Source organism: Crinia signifera, chromosome 5 (assembly GCF_055691185.1).
Source record: "Crinia signifera chromosome 5, ASM5569118v1, whole genome shotgun sequence".
Lineage (NCBI taxonomy): Eukaryota > Metazoa > Chordata > Amphibia > Anura > Myobatrachidae > Crinia > Crinia signifera.
The window spans coordinates 299,337,731-299,363,244 of record NC_139221.1 but is presented as its reverse complement, the minus strand read 5'-3'; the positions used below and the strand labels follow the sequence as shown (position 1 = coordinate 299,363,244).

The following is a 25,514-nucleotide window of genomic DNA, read 5'->3' as shown; positions in this document are numbered from 1 at the left end:
TCCCCAGTTCTTTATCCTTCACAGCATGCACCTCGAACAGCTTTGGAATACAAATTAATTTCACATTAAAACACACAAGTTACAAACTATGGGCGTGACTCAGAGAATGGACGCTGCTGAATCCGCTCTTGCGTCTGCTGCCAGAGTCAAGGCTGCAAATAACATGTGAATGCTCCTGGAGCACAAGAGTGCGCCTCAACGTACAAAGCTGTGAGACAGCCGCTCCCTGCATCCCTGCACGATGTAACACCGCCGGTGCACGCCAATAACTGCACTAGGGCAGGTGCAGTGCCTCTGATCGAGTATGGTCTCTGTGGAAGCTTCTGCGCATGTTGGCACATAGCCAGCGACACTCCCATAACACGCCCACCAAACAGCCTGATTTTTTTTTGCGTTCACTTCAGGTCACTTTCCAAGCATCTCACAGGAACGTCATCCGCTTTGTCATGCCATTTCTGATCAGGACTACAGCACCGCTGTGTGTGTACACTTTGTATACCGCATGCACGCACCATAGGGGCATATAGTATTTTTCTACCCTCCCGCAAGTTATGGAAGGCTGAAAATTGTCCGAACAGTCTCCCGCACCTATGGCAGAGTGGCAAGATCTCCCACATCCCACCCGTTTACTAGTGAAGCAGGCAGGATGAAGAGATTATATATATATATATATATATATATATATATATGATTGCGACTTTGTATGGAGGGGTGGGGCTAAGTGAGCTGAATTTGCATAATTTAGCCCGCCCCTTTCCTGCGGACAACTGCATTTTGGGGGCCTAGTGACTGACCTCTCCCAGAGAGGTAGGCGAGTATGCATAGGGGTTTTTTGCCGTTTTTAAGCACACGCAGCTGCAAATAATCACTCAGTTACATGAACATCGGTATTGCGTGCGACTCAGAAACGGGCCTTCAATGATGGTATGGATAAAACGATTTATTATCTAAAATGGAACTATTGTACTTGGGGGCCGATTCAGAGCTGTTTGTACAGGTCAGAATTCGGCCATTTCCCCCGATGGTGGGGGCGTGCGCATGCACATAGTCACTCATGCGCATGTGCAAACCATCGGATCGAACGCCTTTGATGAGTCTTTAACTCACCGGAGCGTTCACAGATTGAGTGACAGGCAGGGAGGCGGTTGCATGGGCTTGCCCACAAAAAAAATGGTGGGTGCACCCATAGAAATGCTGGGCTGATCCCTGCGAACACAAGCGTGCCCCTGCCTGCTCGGGTCGGGGTCGGGTGGCGTCACATGACATCCACCCCCAATTCGCAGAAGAACGGCTAGCATAAAATTAAGTCCAAGTGTAAAAGTACACTTCCGCTCGCAGCGTAGTGCAGGGATTCGGGTGGCGGGGTGGCGTGCATACGGTGGGGCGCTGTTTATCTGTTGATGTTGTTATTATACTGTACCTGCTACCATCTAAGCGGCATTACTGACATGAATGAGTACTATAGGAGCAGCTGAAGTCCTGGGCGGTGGACGCCTGTGACAGTTATTTCCCCTCTGCCGGATTCTATCTGTATTAATAGGCTGATCTCTGCCATAATGATGATCTGCCTTTTCCTACACACACACAGAGAATACAATCATTATCAGGCCTTTGGGACGCCGGCCTGCTGTGACATTCCCACCATTCATCACCTCCATCTGCCTTCAGCATCCATCCTGCCTCTATTCTTTGTTTGGCCTTTATTTTGATAGGAAATAAAGGAGTTCACTGTCTATATCTTCACAGGACTGTACTAAAGAATAATGACTTAAGATCGAGACAGGAGTTAACCACTCACCTCACCAATCAGTGGCCTTCCCCAGGAGCTCTGGATGTTAAAGCTGTTGCTCTGGAGACTTTGCTGTACCAAAAGCACAATGAACAATGGGATGAGTAAGTTTAATATGTCGTTGTTGTCAGACCGGGAGTCCTAACGTGTATACGAATCAATGGCAGGCTCCCCAGACAGCATTGGGAGTTAGGAATTCTGCGAACGTCTAAGACATGTGAAGCCTCCCTGTTGTTCTACAGATAGTGGAGGCAGCTGCATTGTTAGGTGAACCGATAATAAGCCCCGTCACCATTGGTGACATCGCTGAGGCATGAGGCACTGCTTCAGTGTTGTAACCAATAATCAGCCTATCTGGTCCCTCAGTATTGGCGACATCGCTGAGGCATCAGGAACTGCTTCAGTGTTGTAACCAATAATCAGCCTATCTGATCCCTCAGTATTGGTGACATCGCTGAGGCATGAGGAACTGCTTCAGTGTTGTAACCAATAATCAGCCTATCTGATCCCTCAGTATTGGTGACATCGCTGAGGCATGAGGAACTGCTTCAGTGATGTAACCAATAATCACCCTATCTGATCCCTCAGTATTGGTGACATCGCTGAGGCATAAGGCAGGGCATCAGCAGGGCCGAAACTAGGGTTTCCGGCGCCCGGGCCAAGGCAGTCATTTGGTGCCCCCTCCCTCCACGCTGACAACATTCATACCTCCTGTGTGCAGCCCGCGGGGGGCCAATAACATGCAGCGGGGTTCCGGGTAGCCGCTGTAGCGGCAGCTTGACTCCGTCCGTCTCTACTCTCTCCTACTAGCGCGGCGGCGGGAAGCGCTGGTGATGACTTTGAAAAGACTTGCCGGACGCTGGTTGGCTGGTGATGACTTTGAAAAGACTTGCGGACGCTGGTTGGCTGAATTCAGCCAATCCGCGTCCGGCAAGTCTTTTCAAAGTCATCACCAGCGCTTCCCGACCGCCGCGCTAGTAGGAGAGAGTAGAGACGAACGGAGTCAAGCTGCCGCTACAGAGGCTACCCGGAACCCCGCTGCCTGTCACCGGACCTCCGCTGGCTGTCCACGGACCTGACAGCGCCCCCCCCACTCCAGCCCCCCCTAGTTACGGCCCTGGCATCAGTGACATCACTGGTTTCTCATGAGTTTAATTCTCTTAATTTAGCCTCTGGCCGCATAATGGGTGGAAGTTGTTGTTTCCAGTGATGAAATAGTATAACATAGGATTGTAGTGAACTTTCTCAGTTTGTTTGCCTCTTAGCCCATGTTTTCCTCCCTTCCTATCTGTGTTAATGACCTAATAACATGGTTTTTGTTGTCCTAATCTTAGCGATGTACTGCAAGTATTCTATAATTGTATTAGTCTCTGGGTGATCTGTTCTGCTCTAGGTGTATCGATGGTCCCATACATCGCTATGGAGAATGCTGCGCTATCTACAGAATAGTGTTTGTCTGCCTGCTCATAGTCAAAAAACCCATGTCGACCTTTTGCCTGTGGACCTTACGCATGTCAACCTAACGCATGTGTCGACCTTGAGCCCTGTCGACCTAGTCCATTGTCGACCCAGACCCTTGTCGACCTTCACCCATGTCGACCTATAGCCCTGTTGACCTAGCTGTATGTTGACCCAACAGTGTTGACCTAATGATTGTCGACCTAGTTGGGGGTCAACCATTCGACCGTATCTCTTTAAATGCCACATGACTGGTCTGTGGCATCCAAGTACCGGATAACTTATTCTGGGTGGTATGACTAATGAGTGGGATACAGTGTATTTCATACTGTAGATATGCAGCAGTATAGTTTAGTGGTTGTGTATAGTCCCAACTTTTTTGGCATAATTGGAACAATTCAGCCCTGACAGAGATGACGGTACAGACTTGATGAAACTGAGATTGCCGTGCTGTATTTGGTATACAGTAGATGGGAGGTTTGCATTTGATGAAACCCATTTCACCCACATCATCACCAACATAAGAGAGGGGTGTTAGGACAGACTGCATCCAGTATTATGTCCCCTAATAATATATTCCTCGGGCCTTCGTCAGGTGAGCAAAAATCCCCCAATACCGCCCCATTTCCAAGCATTGTTTTATTGGGGGTAATTAGACAACTGATTTGTGTCCAGATTTTCCCATCTAAACTCATGAGGATGTTTTGGTGGCTGCTTGTGTCATAACATTAAATGAAAGTCTAAGCAGGTGTATAGCTCATATGAAGCCATGTGATGAGTACATTGTCTGGTAGAAACATATAACATCTCCACGAATCCTGCAAATGTTGTGATGTCATTACAGAAGGGGTCTATGTGATTCTGATGGGAGCCGGGGTAAATACTAATAAGGGACTTTACAGTACATTATAAGGGTTTGTGTTGTACTAGTAAGCCCGCTCGAAGCAAAAGCCTCGAAAGCTAGTCTGCTACCGTCTGTGTTTATGCATGTGTGAAATTTTTTACGTTTGCAATTTTTTCCCCCCATTTTTTTTTTACGTTATTTGGCTATTTGAATTCCCCCCTATGTCTGTTGTTTGATGAGTTATGCTTAAAATAGGGAAGGTCCTTTTTTCATTGGTAGAGTTAACGCACCATCATTTCTATAAAATAAGGGGGGGGGGGGCTGTAGGGTGCACTGATGGACCTCTGTTTTGCAACCACTCAGGGCCGGCGCCACCACTAGGCAGCTCTAGGCATTTGCCTAGGGCGCCGGCACCTGGAGGGCGGCAGTTCCCCCCTCACCCCCAGCATGGAGGGTTAGCGAACTGTGTAAAAAACTTGCGGCGCCGGCGTCCCTGCAGTGCTGGAGCGGGCAGGGGTGTCCGTGCCGCGGGGGAACTTGCAGCGCTGTCATTGTGTATAAAGCTGGCGGCGGCCGGCGGGGTCCCTGCAGTGAATAGAAAATAACTAGCGCTATGCGCGCGGCGGTGCGGGAAGCGCTAGTTATTTTCTATTTACTGCAGGGACCCCGCCGGCCGCCGCCAGCTTTATACACAATGACAGCGCTGCAGGTTTCCCCGCGGCACGGACACCCCTGCCCGCTCCAGCACTGCAGGGACGCCGGCGCCGCAAGTTTTTTACACAGGTACCACCATCCACCGCCCCCCCCCCCCCCCCCCCCCCGGCACCGGAGCGCCCCCACCCCGACTCGCCTGGGGCACTCCGGTGCCTTGAACCGGCCCTGCAACCACTGATTCATTGTGTTATTTAAAGGGTCTTGTCTTCCGTTCCCTTCTTGAGAGAACATATTTAATGATTCTGTTAATGAGACCCCATGCAGGGAAGCCAGCACGCACAGCATAATCAGTGGAATATGAAATCAGTGTAAAATGGGAAAGTTATCAAGCCGTGGAGAGAGATGAAATGGAGAAGGTGCCCAAAGCAACCAGGCAAATTTATTTATCACAATCTTGACAATGACAGAAGCTAACTGGTTGCTTTGGGCAGAATCTCTACTTTATCTCTCTCCCAACACTTGATACATCCCACCCAAAAAGTCATGCCCCTGTATAATGCATATAATGTACCCGTGGCTTATCCCACGGCAATCCATTATTGGCACACCCCTGGCTTATCCCCAGCATTCCAGTACAGCAGAACACCTTGCTTATCCCCCAGCACTTCAGTACTGGCACACCTTAAGATTATCCTTCGGCACTCCAGTATTGAATCACCCCTGACATATCCCCCAGCAATCCAGTACCGGTGCACCCCTGGCTTATCTTCCAGCTCTCCAGTACTGGTGCACCCACTGGTTTATCCCCCTGCACTCCAGTATCAGTGCACCCCTGGCTTATCCCCCAGCACTCCAGTACCGGCACACCCCTGGCTTATCCCTCGACACTCCGGTATCGGTGCACCCCATGCTTATCCCCATGCACTCCAATACCGGTGCACCCCTGGTTTATCTCCCGGCACTCCAGTACCGGTGCACCCCTGGCTTATCCCCCAGCACTCCAGTACTGTTGCACCCCTGGCTTATCCCCATGCACTCCAGTACCGGAACACCCCTGGTTTATCTCCCGACACTCCAGTATCGGCGCACCCCTGGCTTATCCCCCAGCACTCCAGTACCAGAATAACACCTGGCTTATCCCATGGCAGTTTAGTACCGGCACAGTGCACACCCCTGGCTTATCCCCAGCATTCCAGTACCAGCATAACACCTGGCTTATCCCCCAGCACTTCAGTACCGTCACACTCCCAGATTATCCTCCGGCACTCCAGTACTTAAACACCCCTGGCTTATCCCCAAGCACTACAGTACCGGTGCACCCATGGTTTATCCCCCAGCACTCCAGTACCGGCACACCCTTGGCTTTTCCCCCAGCTCTCCAGTACCGGCGCATTCCTGACTTATCCCCCAGCACTCCATTACCGGCGCACCCCTGTCTTATTCCCCAGCACTCCAGTACCGGTGCACCCCTGGCTTATCCTCCAGTACCAGCATAACATCTGGCTTATCCCACGACAATTTAGTATCAGCACACCCCTGGCTTATCCCCAGCATTCCAGTACCAGCATAACACCTGGTTTATACCCCAGCACTTCACTACAGGCACACCCCCAGATTATCCTACGGCACTCCAGTACCGGTGCAACCCTGGTTTAACCCCTGGCACTCCAGTACCGGTGCACCCCTAGCTCATCCCCCAGCACTTCAGTACCAGCATAACACCTGTCTTATGCCCCAGTACTTTAGTACTGTCACACTCCCAGATTATCCTCCAGCACTCCAGTACTGAATCACCCCTGGTTTATCCCCCAGCACTCTGGTATCGGTGCACCCATGGTTTATCCCCCAGCACTTCACTACCGGCACACCTCCAGATTATCCTCCGGCACTCCAGTACTGAATCACCCCTGGTTTATCCCCCAGCACTCTGGTATCGGTGCACCCATGGTTTATCCCCCAGCACTTCACTACCGGCACACCCCCAGCTCATATACAGTTTATGAAACACTAAATGTACTCGGATGGTCGCCGTCTTAAAATTGTCATGAATAAAGTGATGTGCTTGAAAGCGGTGATTTTCCAGAACACTGTGATGGCTTAAATGACATGTGCTACTCTGAGGAGCGGAGGGAGAAAATGCCTAAATTAGCAGTTATTAAACCGCGCCACAGCCCACACACAGCCAGCTTGTGTTCCACTCGTCATTATGGCTGGGGGAATTCTCAGCCTACGGTACTTTTATCTCTCTGTTTACAACAAAATCTCAAATTTATATTAACCGCTCAGTAACTGGCCTTGTTTCTTTGTTTTTAAATGGATCTGAAATGGTTGTATTTAAAAAAAAAAAAAATGAACTGCATCTAGAACATATTTCCAATATATATACTGCAGGTGAGGCAGGTGTAAAACCCCACCCAAATCTAATTATCTCTGCACAAGTAACACCTGCCTCACCTGCAGTGCACATGGTTTTGTCCATCTAAGAAATATTTTGTCAGAAAGAGTGAACTAGAATAAGGGCCTCAGTTCCTGCTGGAGCCTACTGAAAAATAGCCCTGTATGTATATATATATATATATAAGAAAGGCAAGGGGTACCCAACACCGCGCCCTATTAGCCCAAAGCTGCACCTCTGAAGGATCCCTGTTAGCTGAGACCCGGGACGGACAGAAATACAAAGAAGATCAGGGTGCGCTAAGGTAAATTACACAACTTTCTCATTAAAACATAAATATTTAATAAAAAGCCTCTGATAAGGCTTAGAATAAATCAAATCAAAAAGAGTTACACAGCCATTTCATAGAATAATTTAACAATCCACAGTATGGAACAGGCCCAACGCGTTTCGTCACCCACGTGACTTCATCAGGGGCGCTTTGGATGTTGATTGAAATAAGGTGCGTTAGCACTTCTAGGGGTGTATCCAATTGGTCAAACCATAGATATTGTATTCAAGCAAGACCCATACAGATATATATCTTCTTGGAGCGTCTCTAAATGACCAAATAAATAGCTGTGTACTTCAGCTAAAGTTGCACAGATGTAAATATATCGCCAAATATCGGAACAAAAAATGCAATAGTCCAGGCGTATGTCACCAAGTATCACGTTTCTCACACCTTTTATATCGGTGTTAACATCAAGGACCAATGAGCAGCTTCAAAAAAATATAAGGCTGGGAGGCCAGAAGTTCACTCTAGTGGATCCAAATGCAGAAGATTCTGCATTTGGATCCACTAGAGTGAACTTCTGGCCTCCCAGCCTTATATTTTTTTGAAGCTGCTCATTGGTCCTTGATGTTAACACCGATATAAAAGGTGTGAGAAACGTGATACTTGGTGACATACGCCTGGACTATTGCATTTTTTGTTCCGATATTTGGCGATATATTTACATCTGTGCAACTTTAGCTGAAGTACACAGCTATTTATTTGGTCATTTAGAGACGCTCCAAGAAGATATATATCTGTATGGGTCTTGCTTGAATACAATATCTATGGTTTGACCAATTGGATACACCCCTAGAAGTGCTATCGCACCTTATTTCAATCAACATCCAAAGCGCCCCTGATGAAGTCACGTGGGTGACGAAACGCGTTGGGCCTGTTCCATACTGTGGATTGTTAAATTATTCTATGAAATGGCTGTGTAACTCTTTTTGATTTGATTTATTCTAAGCCTTATCAGAGGCTTTTTATTAAATATTTATGTTTTAATGAGAAAGTTGTGTAATTTACCTTAGCGCACCCTGATCTTCTTTGTATATATATATATATATATATATATATATATATCTCTATATATATATATATATATATATATATCTATATATATATATATATATATATATATCTATATATATATATAGATATATATATATATATAGATATATATATATATAGATAGATATATCTCCCACCCCCCCTGCCACATTGTCCATAGATCCCCTCTGTGTTAGCACCCCCCTCCATATGTGTTACTATATATGTATATACAGTATGCAAACCTCCCAACATACCTGGATGCGCTGGGCAAGGGGCATCGCTTTGCGAGAATGGTGCTCTTATGAGCCACGCCTCCAGTTTAGCCCGCTGTGGGGGCATGGTCAGTACTCTGTGTGCTGCTGGTCACGCCCCTCTTGTTAATAGATGCTGTGCACAAGTGCAGAACGTCTTTTCAATGACAAGGTAACTTGTAGCAGCCTCCCCACCACAGGGGGTCTTGGTGTTTAACTGTGCCGCGTCCCCTCGTAAAGCTGCTGCGCTGGCAATGTTTCAGGCACACTATTGTATTCTCACTCTATGCCCCCTTGGATGGTAAAGTATGAACCAAGTCGGTCTATACTCCATAAACTTGAAATACTTGTGTCGACCTTGTGGGTGTTGACCTTAAATTTCTGTCAACCTTCTGTCAAAGTCTACCTATGGTTTGTCAACTGTTTTGACCATTAGTGGTCAACCAGGGACCGCATACCACCACAGGACACTACAGCACATGGGTGTGACAGATGGGGGGGTACAAGTATAATACACCGCTCCTCTCCAGAGCCAATACACTTTTTTTGGGGGGGGGGGGGGGGCATAAAGCTCCCCTTTTCCTACCTTGCCATAGCAGTAAAAGCTCAGCCCTCTTGCGTTATGGGTATGTGGAGAAACCTCATTAGGACAAGGTGCAGTATGAATGACTCCACCAACAGAGCGCTGCTGTCAAAGTCAGCCTGACACATGTATCTAGAAATACAGCACAATGCAGCTTTCCTTCGTGTTCTACATAAAATAGGCTTTGGAATATAAATAACATTCAAAAGAGCTGACACGGAACACAGGATACGCAGGGAATGATGTGCAATAGCTCCTGGGCATAGTATGTGAGCACAATCCGTCTGGGCTGAATCAATTAGCATAGATCTATCCTAGGGCATGCAATTTATCATCGCAGGCTCGGGCAACGTGTGCACTACACATCTAAGCAAGCCCGACCACAGTTTTGGTGAGGTGTGTATAACTGACAATGACTAGTTCGATAGTCATTAGGTCAACAGCAAAAGTTCGACATATAGTACAAGGTCGACACATGTCAACATGAGTTTTTCTTCTTTTTGTTGGTGTCATTGTCGACATCTGAGCACCTGGACCCCCCAATTAGTGGTCAGGTGGCTCACTCTTCTGCCATGAGCTGTTTCTGCACTGAAAGCTTTACTAGGCACCAGGTCGACATTGGAAAAAGGTGAAAGATTGACATGCGTTTTATGTAATGTAATCATTTGCTTTTTTTTTTTTTTTGCTCAGGTGTCGACATTGTCAACAAGAAAACCATAAAAACTAATGAACTACTAGAGAAGCCAATCCCAGGGCATTTTTTTCAACCCTGGGATTGGCTTCCTTAATATAAAATGCCTGGAAACCAGTCGGCTGGGAGGTTTGACAGGAGCATAGTGTCCGGGGGGCGGCGGTGCGGGAGTAGTTGTGCATCTGGGGGTGATATGACTGTGCAGGAGAGAGGCGCACAGCCAGAGTCGCCAGAAACCGAGCAGCGTCTGAGTGGGTGCTCAGATGCTGCCCACAGTCTAATCCTAAAATTTTGGGGCCAAATTGCGGGATCCGGCCAGCCCCGATCCTGGGATTGGCCACTCTAATGTCAACATTTCCACATGTCAACCTTTTCCATGTCAAAATGTATGTTTGTGTCGTCCTTGGGCATGTAGACCTATTACCAGTGTTGAACTACCGGTGTTGACCTATTGCAGTGATGACTAACCTTGACGACACTCCAGCTGTTGTTGAACTACACATTCCAGCATGCCCTGCGTCCGTTTTAGCATGGCCAAATACTAAAACTGTAGCAGGGCATGCTGGGATGTGTAGTTCAACAACAGGTGGAGTGTCAAGGTTAGCCATCTAGGACCTATTAACTTTCTATCTAGACCAGTGTTTTTCAACCACTGTGCCGTGTCACACTAGTGTGCCTTGAGCTGTTTTCAAGTGTGCCCCCAGATCTAGAGATGTCCACACTAGTTTACGGTCATCATCAGTTAAATTGTTATTCACTGGTCTGTTTTAATGTGAAGGCTAATGTATTTTTCTTACCTGTGGGTGCCAATGTGTTTTGCCCTGTGGGGGTCTGATGATGTTTCTAGGCAATTTTAAAATCTTGTTTGGTGTGCAGCAAGGTAAAAAGGTTGAAAATCATTGATCTAGACACTGCCGACCCTTTGATACATAACCTTCTGTTATTACACCCATTCTAATGGGAAAGTGTGTGGATTGCCTGACCAGGATGGACGGAACATGTATCATTTATTGGATGGGTGGGCCAGGAATTATTTGGCAATGGTAGCCGAGGTGCATGAATGGGCCTAGACTTGAACAAATGCAAAACTACATTTTAATTTGTGATACAAGCTTATTAGCATGATACTGGAGCAGTGGATAAAGCACAAGTTATTGGCAGGGGGCTGCTGAGAATTTTTCTGCCCATAACACCACTTGTTTTCCACATATTCTTCAGAGAGCAGATGTCTGCCTGTGCTTTATACAGTATACAACATTTCATCGCCCCAAAGGGAACCGTAGCAAATGCCGTCTCAGGGATCATTTCTGGGTCATAGAGGTGCAGTAGTATTATTTATTATTTATTAAATCTATCTTATATAGCGCACACATATTCCGCAGCGCTTTACAGAGAATATTTGAACATTCACATCAGTCCCTGCCCCAGTGGAGCTTACACTCTATATTCCCTACCACATATACACACACACACACACACAGACATTCTAGGGTTCATTTTGTTGGAAGCAAATTAGCCTATCTGTATATCTGTATATCATTGGAATGTGGGAGGAAACAGGAGTACCCGGAGGAAACCCAAGTACAGGGCGAATATACATACTCCGCATAGCTAGGGCCATTGTGGGAATCGAACCCATGACCTCAGCGCTGTGAGGCAGTAATGCTAACCATTACACCATCTGTACTGCCCCAAGTAGAGGTTCTGTGGTAGCAGGAAGTGTAGCTACTGTTCTTTTTCCTGAGGGGAGGTGGGAACTTCTTTACTCCTGCTTTTCATACGTCATCTCCTGCTGCTTAAGGCCCCTATACACTTATGCGATTTGGGCTTATTTAAATTCTGACAGGTCAGGATTAAAAACCGCGTGAAATCAACCCAAATCGCATGTTTGACATCATATCTGATCCGACCGGTATCACAGTCAGACCTGCCTGCACGACTGACCTCCGACTCTGACCCCCTCCCGTCGTCGGGGAATGGGGACACCTGCAATACATCATATGCAGAAGGACTGCATGCGATCCTGCTGCCTGGGAAGGTCCCGGGCGTCTCTAGGGGGATCGGATGGCCATACACTGCTGGCGACTTCTTGCAGTAGTGTTTGGCCACCTTCCCTGATGCTCTCTCTCCTGGTCAGGCCATGGCTGCTGTCACAGATAGAATAAAAAAAGCCGCATTTCTATATTGGTGTGTAGGCTACTAGTTACTGTAGCGGCCTTCAAAAGTTTACTGTGTGGCAACAAAAACAGACCAGTAACACAGTTCTCAAATGATACAATAAAATACAACTAAAAAGCACGTAAATAAATGCTTTGTGAATCCTTGGAATGTGGTTGCTCTGGAAGGAGCGACGATCAAAGGGGGTTATTCAGATTCAATCGGTCCCTTGCATGTTTGCACGGGGGACCGATTGTTTGCGCATAGGTTTTTATGTGCAGCCGCTGTGCGCGAGTGTCCACAGCACACAGCGTGGCGGCAAGCCGGGCAATTTGCACATGGGAACGCCCAACGTTTCATGGGAGTTCCCATGAGAACGCTGGGCGTTCCCATGCAAATTGCCAGTGACACGGGTGTGGGAGGCGGCCAGTTGATGTTAGCGGATGTCAGCGGCCCGCCCTGTACTCGCACAGGGCACCCGCAGGTCTGAGACACCATAGAGGTGTCTCCGATCTGCGGGCGATGAAAAAATCATTCGATGGTCGCCGACCATCGAATCTCCCCCCGCACTCAAGGCTGCGAATGGAATACTATGCAAATCATTCATTCGCATGCCTGCGGGGGTTCGGGGGGTGGCGCAGCCTTGCAAGTCAACCAGAATAAGGGCCAAAGAGTATTTATCGCTGTACTACATTGTGACTTGCACCAAACTATTCCCTTAAATAACTTGTCAGTAAAAAGTGGCAGCAAGGAATGTCTCAGGCGTATATCCTACCATTGTTTCGTGGTTGGCGGGAGCTGCCATTTTGTTTGTATTCAGAATTGTGATGATATTTCACGGCATCGCTCCAAGCTGCAATTACAAATCACAGTAAATCCCATTCATTACATGTCCTGGAGGGTGGAATTATTTCCTAGAAATCCATTTACTTCATTAATAGCCTTGAAGGTGGAATAAATTAATAATGACTAATGGTTTGCAGTCAGAAATAAACAACATTTCTAAAAGAGACCTGTCACGGACCCACCGGTCGCCTGCTCCGATACGTCAATCTGAGCAGCGCCGGCCGTGACTGGGGTTCACTCAGGACACTCGGGTCCTTTCCTTGAGGTACACTGCCACCAGCCAAAACCTGATTTTAGCGCCTGAAACTGCGCAAGGGGCGGCTTGGCTCGCCCCTGACCCTACAATACAAGATAACAATGGTAACGTTTTTCAGCCGTTCTCTTCCGAGGCTAATGAGTCTTAGGAACACAGAACCAGAACTGGGAATATGTATTATTTATTCCTAGAAATACTACAGAGCTTTAGAAAACAGTTACAAGATTTTACAGAGATTTTAAAAGTACACACGAGTTTTAAATGCAAATTTCAGAAATAAAATAAAAGGAAAAAAAGACAGAACCGTATCTTACAATCCTGAAGTGGGGGGGTCCTCCACAAGAAATCTCTCGTCGCCTACAGCCTGATTTGCTAGACCCCCAGGTAGTGACACTGACTATCCCAAGGTACAGAGGTTTTATCTGCAGCCTCCCTCATCCCTCCCACCCTTGGGATTTTTAACCATTCCCTTGCTGAGCCTAGTGAAGGTCCCTAGATCTTTCCCATAAAGAATTTGTCCCTGCTTTGAAGTAGATCTTATACATTCCTCAAGTGATAAGAGGTCATTTAGTGCAGGGCCAGAGCCACTTTGGCCGGTTGGCTGGACACTATTGCTCTCCCCCCCAATCTGGTTTATGAGGGGTCTCAGATCTTATCTTACATCCTAACTCCAGAGGAGTCCACAGATGGCTACACTCCCTGGGTCACCAATAGTCCACACACATAATACATGACATGTTCTGATCTCCCACATAATAATCACAGGCGGCATGATTTTACCAAACATACCAGACATACATTGATTGCACAGATAATCATAACAGGAGGCATACGTTAATTTGATCGATCACCTGATCTGATCGTTACACCTCCCCCTTTTAAAATGGCGCACAGAGGCGGTGACCCACGTCACCGTCTCATCGGTGCGCTATTAACTACATCACCTGGACAGGTAGCAGTGGTCTCTGTGCTGAGACAGACTGCCACTGATTCTGCGGGATCTGTACTAACATTTCCCTATACTTGAAACCACCTGACCCATAGTCTGTGAGCACACTGATATAGTGGAAGCTGTGTCCCCCTTTTCCATCCTGGCTGGCATTGACACAGCCCACCACAGCTGTGCGTCGAACTCCTGGGCATGGATTCTCCCCTGCAGCTGGCAGTTTGGCCTTACTCACTGAGATCAGTACCAGACCATTCCGCCACACCCCAAATGGCCATCCCCCTGGGACTCGTAACTCGGCACGTTTAACTATACCACAGGTGTGGGGCATTCTCCCAGCACTATATACAGACTTAAACATGTCTTCCCAGCACCTCTCCTGAGCTGACTGACCCCCCCTCCCCTTCACTGGGGGGAAGGTCCACTCACTCAACACCTCACACCTCATCCTTTTGTGAGGAGATTCTCCCTCTTTGTCTGTGTGTGTGAATTGCGAAGGGGGGCACGTTTCTGCAAGGGGGAATACCAGCAGGTCATTGTCCCCTGTCTTGGGAACATCCCAGCTCAGCTTTTCTGAAGTTAATGGAGCTGAGTTTACCTGTTCTTCACGGGCCCTCCCACCCTTCTGGTTACACACAGCAGCTTCCCTACTAGCCACTGGCTCTATTCCTGAAACAACCCTCTCACTGCACCCAGGTGTATCTTTCCCTATTCCCAGGTATGGGGCAGCCTGTGCAGGGTTGATTCTCAGTTCTGCGTGGAAAGCCAAGCTTTCCATGGCAGTCCAGGACACCTTCCTGAGCCTGACCTTCCCTCCCAAATGTCACGGACCCACCGGTCGCCTGCTCCGATACGTCAATCTGAGCAGCGCCGGCCGTGACTGGGGTTCACTCAGGACACTCGGGTCCTTTCCTTGAGGTACACTGCCACCAGCCAAAACCTGATTTTAGCGCCTGAAACTGCGCAAGGGGCGGCTTGGCTCGCCCCTGACCCTACAATACAAGATAACAATGGTAACGTTTTTCAGCCGTTCTCTTCCGAGGCTAATGAGTCTTAGGAACACAGAACCAGAACTGGGAATATGTATTATTTATTCCTAGAAATACTACAGAGCTTTAGAAAACAGTTACAAGATTTTACAGAGATTTTAAAAGTACACACGAGTTTTAAATGCAAATTTCAGAAATAAAATAAAAGGAAAAAAAGACAGAACCGTATCTTACAATCCTGAAGTGGGGGGGTCCTCCACAAGAAATCTCTCGTCGCCTACAGCCTGATTTGCTAGACCCCCAGGTAGTGACACTGACTATCCCAAGGTACAGAGGTTTTATCTGCAGCCTCCCTCATCCCTCCCACCCTTGGGATTTTTAACCATTCCCTTGCTGAGCCTAGTGAAGGTCCCTAGATCTTTCCCATAAAGAATTTGTCCCTGCTTTGAAGTAGATCTTATACATTCCTCAAGTGATAAGAGGTCATTTAGTGCAGGGCCAGAGCCACTTTGGCCGGTTGGCTGGACACTATTGCTCTCCCCCCCAATCTGGTTTATGAGGGGTCTCAGATCTTATCTTACATCCTAACTCCAGAGGAGTCCACAGATGGCTACACTCCCTGGGTCACCAATAGTCCACACACATAATACATGACATGTTCTGATCTCCCACATAATAATCACAGGCGGCATGATTTTACCAAACATACCAGACATACATTGATTGCACAGATAATCATAACAGGAGGCATACGTTAATTTGATCGATCACCTGATCTGATCGTTACAAGACCCTATAATGAATTGGCTAGGAATGGCGTTCTAGCCTTAAGGCAGGCATGTCCAACGTTGGCCCTCCAGATGTTGTGAAACTACACATCCCAGCAAGCTTTGCAATAGTTTTAGCATTCTCTAATAGCAAAACTGTGGCAAAGCATGCTGGGATGTGTAGTTTCACAACATCTGGAGGGCCAATGTTGGACATGCCTGCTTTAAGGTCTTAAACAAAAATACATATGATATACGATATTATGGTATCCAATCCCTGGGTCGACATTTTCTAGGTCGACACCTGAAAATGGTCAACATACCATAGGTCGACACAAGCTTAAGGTTGGCATTGAAATGGTTGACACTCAAAATGTCGCCACAAGTTTTTGTGTAAGGCCGACGTGGTTCATACTTTTCTATCCAAGTGGGCATAGAGTGAGAATGTAATAGTGAGCTGAGCGCAGCGAGGCACCGTGCCCAAAGCACGGCGAGGGTCTGCGATGCGGGAGTACCTCTGTGCATGGAGACGCCGGTGTCGGGGGGCATGCTGGTAGGGAGCGGAGCAGTGCTGCTGAGAGACGTCCATAGGCTTCTATTGAGTAATGACAGCTACAGCTGGTGGTGTAGCTCTCAACAGCCGAACCCTGCTGGAGGGGCTTCAGTGCATTAGAAACTCATCCTGCGTTCATACTGGCCCATGTGAGAAATTGGTCCTATTGTGGATAAGGGTGTGTTCTTAGGGCTTGATTCTGGTACCATCGGTCCTTCCCGTTTTCGCACCAGGGAACCAATATTATGCCTCTGCGCATGCACATATTCTCATATGGGCAGGGCTGCTGTGCGGATGCCTTTGCCGACCTGCACAGTTGGCGTGGCACTCGCAGGGGGTGTAGAGTGTGGGTATGGTTCATAGGAACGCCCAGCGTTTCATGGAAGTCCCCATGCAAATGCAGACGGGATGAAGTGTGTCAGGGGCGTTCGGCAGACGTCCCATGACATCAGCCATCCGCCCTGTCTTCATCTCGCTGCCTGCAAATATAAGTCAGTCTCCACTGACTTATATTTGCGAGGCAAGTGAAATCATGATTTCTCCTGCTGCGAGCACATGAGGGAATATGTTTTCATAACACATCCCCTCGCATGGTTGCAAGTGAATACGGCGGCGGGGGGGGGGGAGGGAGGGGATTCACAGGGGCGGGGCCTCAACTGCTCGGATCAGAATCATGCCCTTAGTGCTTTATGTGAGACTGTGTGGGCTGATACACAGCCCCTTGTTCCTGTCTTCTCACAATCCCACCCCAATGTTTGTTGTTTTTGTGGTAGTATTTTTATTTGCTATTTTTATGGTGGAATAGAACGGTTGCAGCCACTTCGGGTGCTGATTGGAATGAGTTGCTTAGTTATTATAGTTTTTTGATGCACTCACCTCACCCTTCCGGATGGGAAGTCATGTTGTAAGGTTGAGTGGATACCTATTGAGTGGATACCAGTTGGTGATATTTTGGTTAGTTGTACAACTTTGGAGGTGTCTCAGCTCCGGTAGAACAATAATAGTAGCATATTAATAATTGCAGTTACCAATCAAAAACACCTACGTTATACTGCAAACATAGTTTAAAAAATATACCACGTAGTTCTGTAGCAATAATCCAACAAGTGAAACCGGGTACTCACTGGAGCGACGGGGACTCGGTACGACATCAGAACAAATCCTTGTCACCATTAATCACTGTTCTGTCCTTTATCAATAAATGTGCAGCACGTCAAACCTTGAGTCGTCTCAAGTGATTGTGGGAGCTAGCATATCACGCTTACACACTGAGCTAAATGCCGATACGATCCACCCAACCGAGCGGCATATCACCCAGTGTAGGCCTGGCTAGCCTGTTGTGAAACTACAAGTTCCAGCATGCATTACCACTGTTTTGCTAATAGGGAATGCTAAAACTGTGGCAAAGCATGCTGGGATGTGTAGTTTTACAACAGCTGGAGAGCTGCAGATTAACTGGGTAAAACAGACAGACATAGAGGTTGGAGGTCCCTGCTGCAAGCTTACACTCTATAGGGAAAACCTAGGTTCAGCTGAGAGGTCGCTGCTACAGGGACATACATTGGAGCCTAGCATTCTCTGGTGCTGTAATAGAGCATTTGCCGGTACTTGTGTATTATTACGGCGCCCAAATAGTCTACGTACGGCGGCGCTGGGATCGCATCGCATGCGATGGTGCTTGTGCAGTTTCACGGTACCCCTGCCCACGGATCGCATCGCATGTGATCACATGCGATTTAATCGCGTGCGATGCAATGCGATATAGCTATCCATGTTTAGCACACCCCCACTATCCACGTCACCCCGAAGCGTTGCGAGCGCATGCGTCCTCCCGACCTGTTCATACCCCCACTATCCACATCGGTGTGGAGTTGATTTTATAAAGTGTGGCGAGCGCAACGAGTCGCCGAGCTCAAAGCGTGGTGAGCGGATGCGGAATACACGTCAAGTAATCTGCAGCCCCTCGCCACACTTAGGGCTCGTTTTCCGTGTCCCCACACGGGGCTCGCCGTGCTTCGGGCGCGCTGCGCTCGCCACACTTTATAAGATCAACTCCACGCCGATATGGATAGTGGGGGTATGAACAGTTAGGGAGGACGTGTACCGCGTCCCCTCGCAGGGTTCGCTGCGCTCACCATGCTTCGGGGTAACGTGGATAGTGGGGGCGTGCTAAACGTGGATAGTGGGGGTGTGCTAAATCGATGCAATGCGATCCGCGGGCAGGGGTGCAGTGAAACTGCACAAGTACCATTGCATCACATGCAAATCGCATGCGATGGGATCCTACTACGCTGAATAGGACACTACCATAACTACTTAACGGGCGCCGTGATAATATACAAGTACCCATTTGCCATAACTTGCCAGGATCCAACATGTTAACAGATTTTAATTCCAAGCTGAATGTCATGCAGTCTGTACAGAACGCACTGAACGCTGCGATTACCATATGAATAGACATAAGCAGCTCTGCGGCTTTTTATAGAAGAAAGCAACGTGATGCCCCAGGTCAGACAGCTTTCTTTACAATAGAATTTCAGCCGGCGGTACATTAAATTACTGCCTGTTGTATAGGCCACGGTTTAATCACAGTTAAGAAAACTGTTTTCTTTTCTTTTTTTTTCATTTGGGATTGTTACACATGGAGTAGCTGAGATTTGCTGTTCAGTCTAGAGGAGTGTTCATGCTGGAAAGGATGACCAGGGTATTGCACTCAGCAGGGGCCAGTTTATGACCGAACACTGTGCAATTTGAGCTTCCCATTTGGACTATATAGTCAAAATCGGAAGAAAAGTTATCAAAAGTCACATCGGGCGGGATGCATTATCACAAAAATGCGGTAAAACCCCATTATTTTTTTTACTGCATTTTGTTATGCAGGAAAACCCATACACTGTGTTACTGATGCGAGGGGCTTCATACCGCATCCCCCGTACAGACCCCCACCGCCCCGCACAGCCCCCCCCCCCCATCACCTGTGTACGGGCAGCCTCCTGCTGCGCTGCCCGGACCAGTGACCTCCTCCCTAGCCCTGTACAATCCCTTCCGGTTGCAGGGAGGAGGAGGCGGAGCCCTCCCAGCAGCAGCAGTAGCAGGCAGCAGTTGACCCTGTGTGGGGGCCCCAAGGTGACCACCCCTGTTGTTTCCACCTTAATCTTCCATAAAGCTGTCAATATGCAGAATATTCCCATGCTTAGCATGTCCACATTCATAAACTTGCCATCGGTAATCCTTATGCCCCGACACTTTAATAACTTATCTAATCTTATCTAACTTAACACTAAAATAAAGAGACAGACACAAGTGCTGGCGTTTCAATATGAATGTCAAATTTATTTATTGACAACTATTTATATATTGATCTTATAAAAGAGGGTGGCGGCCCTAAAGAACGGTCCTAGAGAAAAGAAGGGTAAGATGACATCACACCATTCACACAACGTTGGTGTTCAACTCTCCCACGCAACCCACCCGTGCGGATGGTGCAGCCCATCCCCTGTCCAAGGGGCATGGGCTAGTAGCGTATCATTGACGGGAGAGCGCACCCCACTATCCTCATATCACCATTTGAACAAGGACCGTTCTTTACCGCCGCCAAGAAAAGATAGAAAAAATAGGGAGGGAGGGTGGGGAAATTCGGGCCAGAGAGGCAGGTCACCTGACCCTCTGGCTATTCCTAACTACAGGAACTCCTCCCTGCTCCCTAATTGGCTATTGCTGCAGCATCATAGCCCCTTAACAAAACACAGCTTAAAGTGCAGGCATCTCGGATTCCTTCAGCAGTTTATGGCACCTCTAGCTTAATCAGCCCTCGGTTTTCTTTATGTCTTCATGAGAGCATGATGAAATGTTGACAAAATTCACTGGTGGACTTATGGTGTCTTATCTAATTTTAAAATTGTTCAAGTTTTGTCAGATTTTGTGCTCAGTCCTGACCAATACCTTGTGACAGGGGCGTCGTAGGAGCAGAGGAGGCCCAATGTTCCCGCGACATCCCCGCAATGCTATAGAGTCTGAGAAAATGGCACACATCCATTTTATGGGGATTTGCACGATGATGGCAGCAGTGTTGCACCGTTTTTCGGAGATCTCCACATGCACATTAAGGTCTGAGAAGGGTAGGTATTAAAATATGGGCGCAGCTTGTGCACCCATTATAAATATACCACTGCTTGCTGAAGAGAAACATTACCACCGCAGCATAATGTTGCCACCACCCTCCTTGACAGTAGATATGATGTTTTGGGTACAGTGTACGGTTTTCCCCAAACATAGTGCTAGGCGTTTAATCCAGAAAGTTCTGTTTGGTTGTCTGGTCCCATCTCACCATACTGCCGTTGTTTGCATGGTATCAAAGCTTAAAAAAATATATATATATATTTTTTTTTTGCATAGCACAAAGTGAGAGTATGGCACTTTTTTTCAGAATGGGCTTCTTTATCGCTATCTATACTGCTACACTGGCCAGCTCTGTGTAACGTAATGTCTGCAATAGGCATGGAGTGTGTTAAACATCCAAGGCTGTGTGACCTCGGGAAGCATGTGACTTGGTTGCCCAATAAGGATTCCAGGAATGGCAGTGTTAGCTGGGATATCAATGCAGGAAAGGGAGGAGTTTTCCTCTCTTTCCTGAAGGTTGTCCCGCCCTTGTGGGCGTGTAGTTGGGTGGGTGTTAATTGCATTGGCTGATAGGAGGGAAAGAACGGCAGGTTAATGGAATCAGTTCTTCAAGTGATGATGCTACGTATATGTTTGGTTTTCGGTGCGTTCGCCTCTCATTGGCTTAGGCCTTCGCTGGATCACCCGCTTGGGGACAGCGACCCCGCCCGGACGGGTGGGTAGTCAATGTAGTAGGTCGAGCAGATACCGCTTGTTAGGGTAGGCTTGATTACGTATGCAGATTGTTTGGGTGGAGCTTAGTGAATTAGTCGTTCTTTCTGGGCCACCATTAATAACTTAATTATTAAATTAATCTAGCTTAAAGTGCTTTAAATAAATCGGCTAACAATTTCTGCCAAACCTAAGTCTCCGAGTCTTTATTTCAGGTTTAGTGTGTAAGTTTATGAAATGTGAATGTATATACATGCTAGAGGTCACACACATCAGATGCTAGGATTTTTAGTGTAACATTTGTGGGAGAGTTATCACATGTGCAGCCTAATAAAGGCAAGGTGTTAAATTTGCCATTCACTTTCTACTTCTTAATAATACTTTAAAGCAGGGGTTTCCAAACTCTTGTAAATCACTGTGCCCTAGAATATAATCATTTTTTTTTTTTTCACGGCACCCCCAGGTCAAAAGTTTTCAGAGCAAAAATTATATATTTTTTATCTTTAAAGTAAGTAAATTGTATTTACAGCATATGTCATCGTTCGGTTATGTGGTGTGGGGCAGATTTCGCTTCTGTTTGCCAGAAGCAAAGGTTTTGCCTATATTATGGACCATAAATAATCTAAATTGGTCCTGGACCCCTAACCCAGGGCACCCCTGCGAGTGCCTTAAGGTCATTGGTTGTGCCTGAACAATTTTCAATGGTTACTCCAAGTACCCCTGAGGGGACACTGCAGACCGGTTAGGGGTATTTGAAATTAATATTTGTAATGGTGGAAGAAGAATCATCTCCTGATGGCAGAAGTCATCTCCCGTTGCCGTGTAGAAGATCCACATCACATCACTTCCGGTTCCGTCTACAGCGTCATCAGCGTCTCCTCGTGCTTTTGGTTAACCAGCAATCCACTGAGATCTACCTTAAAAAAGGACTCACATGCCGCCCACTTCCACTCCACTTGTAAATACTGTGGGTATTTCAAATTGAGAGGAGGGGGACTCATAAATGAAAAGCGTAATCAAGGGGTACGGGAGAGAAAAAGGTTGGGAACCGCTGCTCTAAAGGCCCATACACACTGGGAGACATTGAGCTGAAAGTCGCTCAAAACATCATGTTTGAGAGGCTTTCAGCTCAAAGCCGCCCAGTGTGTATGGCCCGGCCATGAACGGTGACAGCTGCTGCGCGCTTCCGCAACACCCGTAATACCAGCAGATGAGCGGCTTTGAGGACGGATTTCATAGCACTGCGCTATGCAAAGCCATCCTCTCCCTGCTGACAGCGTCGGGCAGGGTGAAAGCCGCTCAGTGTGTATTCACGTACATATGTATTTGCAGGGATTTCACGGGATCATTGTAAATGGGACTGTCTAGGGTAGATCCCAGGTTTAAGGACCTTATTCTGGACTCACAAGGCTGTGAATTTCGCAGCCTTGCGAGTCCACCAAACCCCGCCCACACGGGCGCCCGCCCTCCCCCTCACACGCTACGATCCCCGCAGGCAGGTGAATGGATGTTTTGCATAAACATCCATTCACAGCTTGCATGTGGGGAGAAAAGTATTCGATGGTCGCCGACCATTGTATGATTTCCACAGTGTCCGCAGACCACAGACACTTCTGTGGTCTGCAGGCGCCCTGTTCGGAAAGCGGGCGGACAGCCCCAGACGTCAGCTGCCCACCCCCTGCATCATCGCTGAATTTCCATGGGAACGCCCATGGGCACGACTGCTCAACTTTCGCCCCCCGCCCGCAGTGTTGTGTGCAAGTAGCTGGCAAATATTCAATCTGCCGTGGCCGCTACACATGCGCATAATGGTAGAGGAATTGTAATTGTGATGGCACAACTGAAACCCTTTATTCCGTCCAATAAAGTAAACATATTTGGCGGGATGTATTAATATACATTGCCGCCCTTCGCCATGCCCTGTACTAACATATGCGGCTGGCATCGCGGTGCAATGACGGAGGCCCCCCGCGTTACCTGTAATGTGGTCTGTGGGGGTCTCCGTCACCTCCTGGGAGCCTGCTTCTCCCCTGCAGCCGGGACAGCTCAGCGTAGCTGTCCCCAGCACCTCCTCACCCCCCTGCAGCCGGAAGGACGTCCGGCTGTGTTGCTAGGGGGAGGAAGGGCTTACCTTCCAGGGTCCAGGAGGAAATACGGCTGCTTAGTAAATTAGGAATCACCATTCTATTGAAAGGTGATTATTATTCATATTCTTTCGATGGTGTGTACATCCAAATTTGTAAATACAAATACGAATGTGCCATCAATATGAATACGAATTTACTGTTTTGGGATAGTAAATCCCGAAAATACGAATGTGCCTAAAAAAATCTTATTTTTGTAGTAGAAATAGGATTTTGTTTAGCCGTATTTGCCTTAGTAAATTTCCCCCATGGTTTCAAAGCAACAGCTTCCAAAATGCAGATGCCAAACTTGGGGGTATATTTACTAATGTTCTCTTTTGGGTGATTTTGCAGTATTTGATTTGCATTGGATTTTACATTTGGAGATTTACTAAAGTCAAAATTTAATGTAAAAGTGACTATAAAACCGAATCCCACTAAAATGTAATATATTGGTAAAACATCAATGTTTTTCTATATAGGACTATAGGATCCCCTGATTTACTAATATCCGACTTGACAATTGAGCACAAAATCAAACTACAAATACCCAATATAATAGACTTATAACAGCCAGGCAATTTTACCTTGTAAGTAACAATTTATTCCCTAAACATTCATTATGATGATGATAAAAGTAGAAATTATGGACGATGTTTTTGCAATAATTTGCTGCAGCAAAGCCTAATAGCGATGCCACTTGCAGCATTTACCATTACGCAGTGATTGTGTGCATTGATGGGGAGTATTGCCAAAAAATTAGGATGTGTTGCGGTCATTTTTGGGGTGTATAGTTGAGTGCGCCTGCGAATCCATACTCATTCATTGTGCCTCTTGCCTCTCTGTTCAGGATGCCATGTTGATTTAATCTAGGCGCCAATTGTTAATTAATCTGCGCTTGCACTGGGAACATTTTCTGCACCTTGGCGATGGCACCACTGGGCGTCTCTGTACTTTTCAGGACTGTTGGGATTTTTTAAATCATTTTTGCACATCTTCAATCAACAGGTGCAGTAGCCATAGTGTATGTCCGTGAATCAGGACAGATATTATTTATTATAGTAAAGGCTTTGGTTGCAGGTCATATTTGTATGCTAATGCATTAGCAAGTGTGATTTTCAAAGCTATGCATGCACAGTAAGAAAACATTGACCGATGTGCATACAGATGGAGTGCCTCTCATTGGACCTTATTCTGGTTGCGGCAGCCAAACGTACGTACGTTCCGTATCCCGTACGCGGCCGGTGAGCGAAAGTCCACCCACAAAACATCCGCATACGGACGGTCACAAACACCCACAAAGGGGAGTGGCGTACAGTTGAGCGTACGCCGCCGTACTCGGACGGATCACCGCTTAGACTCCGACAACTGGCGTACAACAGAGCGTACGCCACGTTTACGGATGTCTCTCATCCGTTTTCCCACCGACATCTTGCGGCTATCTGAGCGTACGCCACCGTGCACGGACGGGTCTCTATTGTTTTCAATGGAAAACTCAGCGTATGTCACCCTTCACATATATGGACCTGCTAATCTAGCCTTTCAACTATGATTAAGCCAACTAAATGAAATTCTAATTGTTATTCAATTATTGTTTTCTATTACCTCAATTGTCTACCTTAATGAACAGCCTAATAAAAATACATTTTACCCCTCCTTACATGTATATTTATTATGTTCTAATGTTGCATTTTAATCACTATCTATGTGTCCCCACATTGGTTTTACTTTTAAATAAAGTTATGTTGGTGTTACAGTGAAAAAGTTGACACATGTCGACCTCTGTGAATTGAGTTTCCTGCTTTTTAAAGTATACAAAAACACTTATTGAATGGGTGTAGATGGTTATAAAATAACTACCTTGACATATATAAGCAGGTCTTAGAATGAATCTTACCTAAAATTAAACCAACCTTTACATGTAGAGAAGTATAGAAAGATAAGCTTCCAATGTGTTTGAGTGCTGTGTGTGGCTTGCAGGTAGTGAAATAATGGTTTGGACTAAATAGGCTG

General features: G+C 47.0%; 1 protein-coding gene across 3 annotated transcripts in view; it reads left to right on the top strand.

Moving 5' to 3' along the window:
• Window positions 1–25,514, top strand: part of RUNDC3B (RUN domain containing 3B) — a 209,372-nt gene that overhangs the window by 167,019 nt on the left and 16,839 nt on the right. For 2 of the 3 annotated variants that reach the window (XM_083189371.1, XM_083189372.1), the window contains exon 9: window positions 1,747–1,893. The exons of the other annotated variant lie outside the window; for it this stretch is intronic. In XM_083189371.1, the coding sequence (XP_083045497.1) occupies window positions 1,747–1,893 (147 nt within the window). The remainder of the gene's footprint in view (window positions 1–1,746; window positions 1,894–25,514) is intronic. 3 annotated transcript variants of the gene reach the window in all.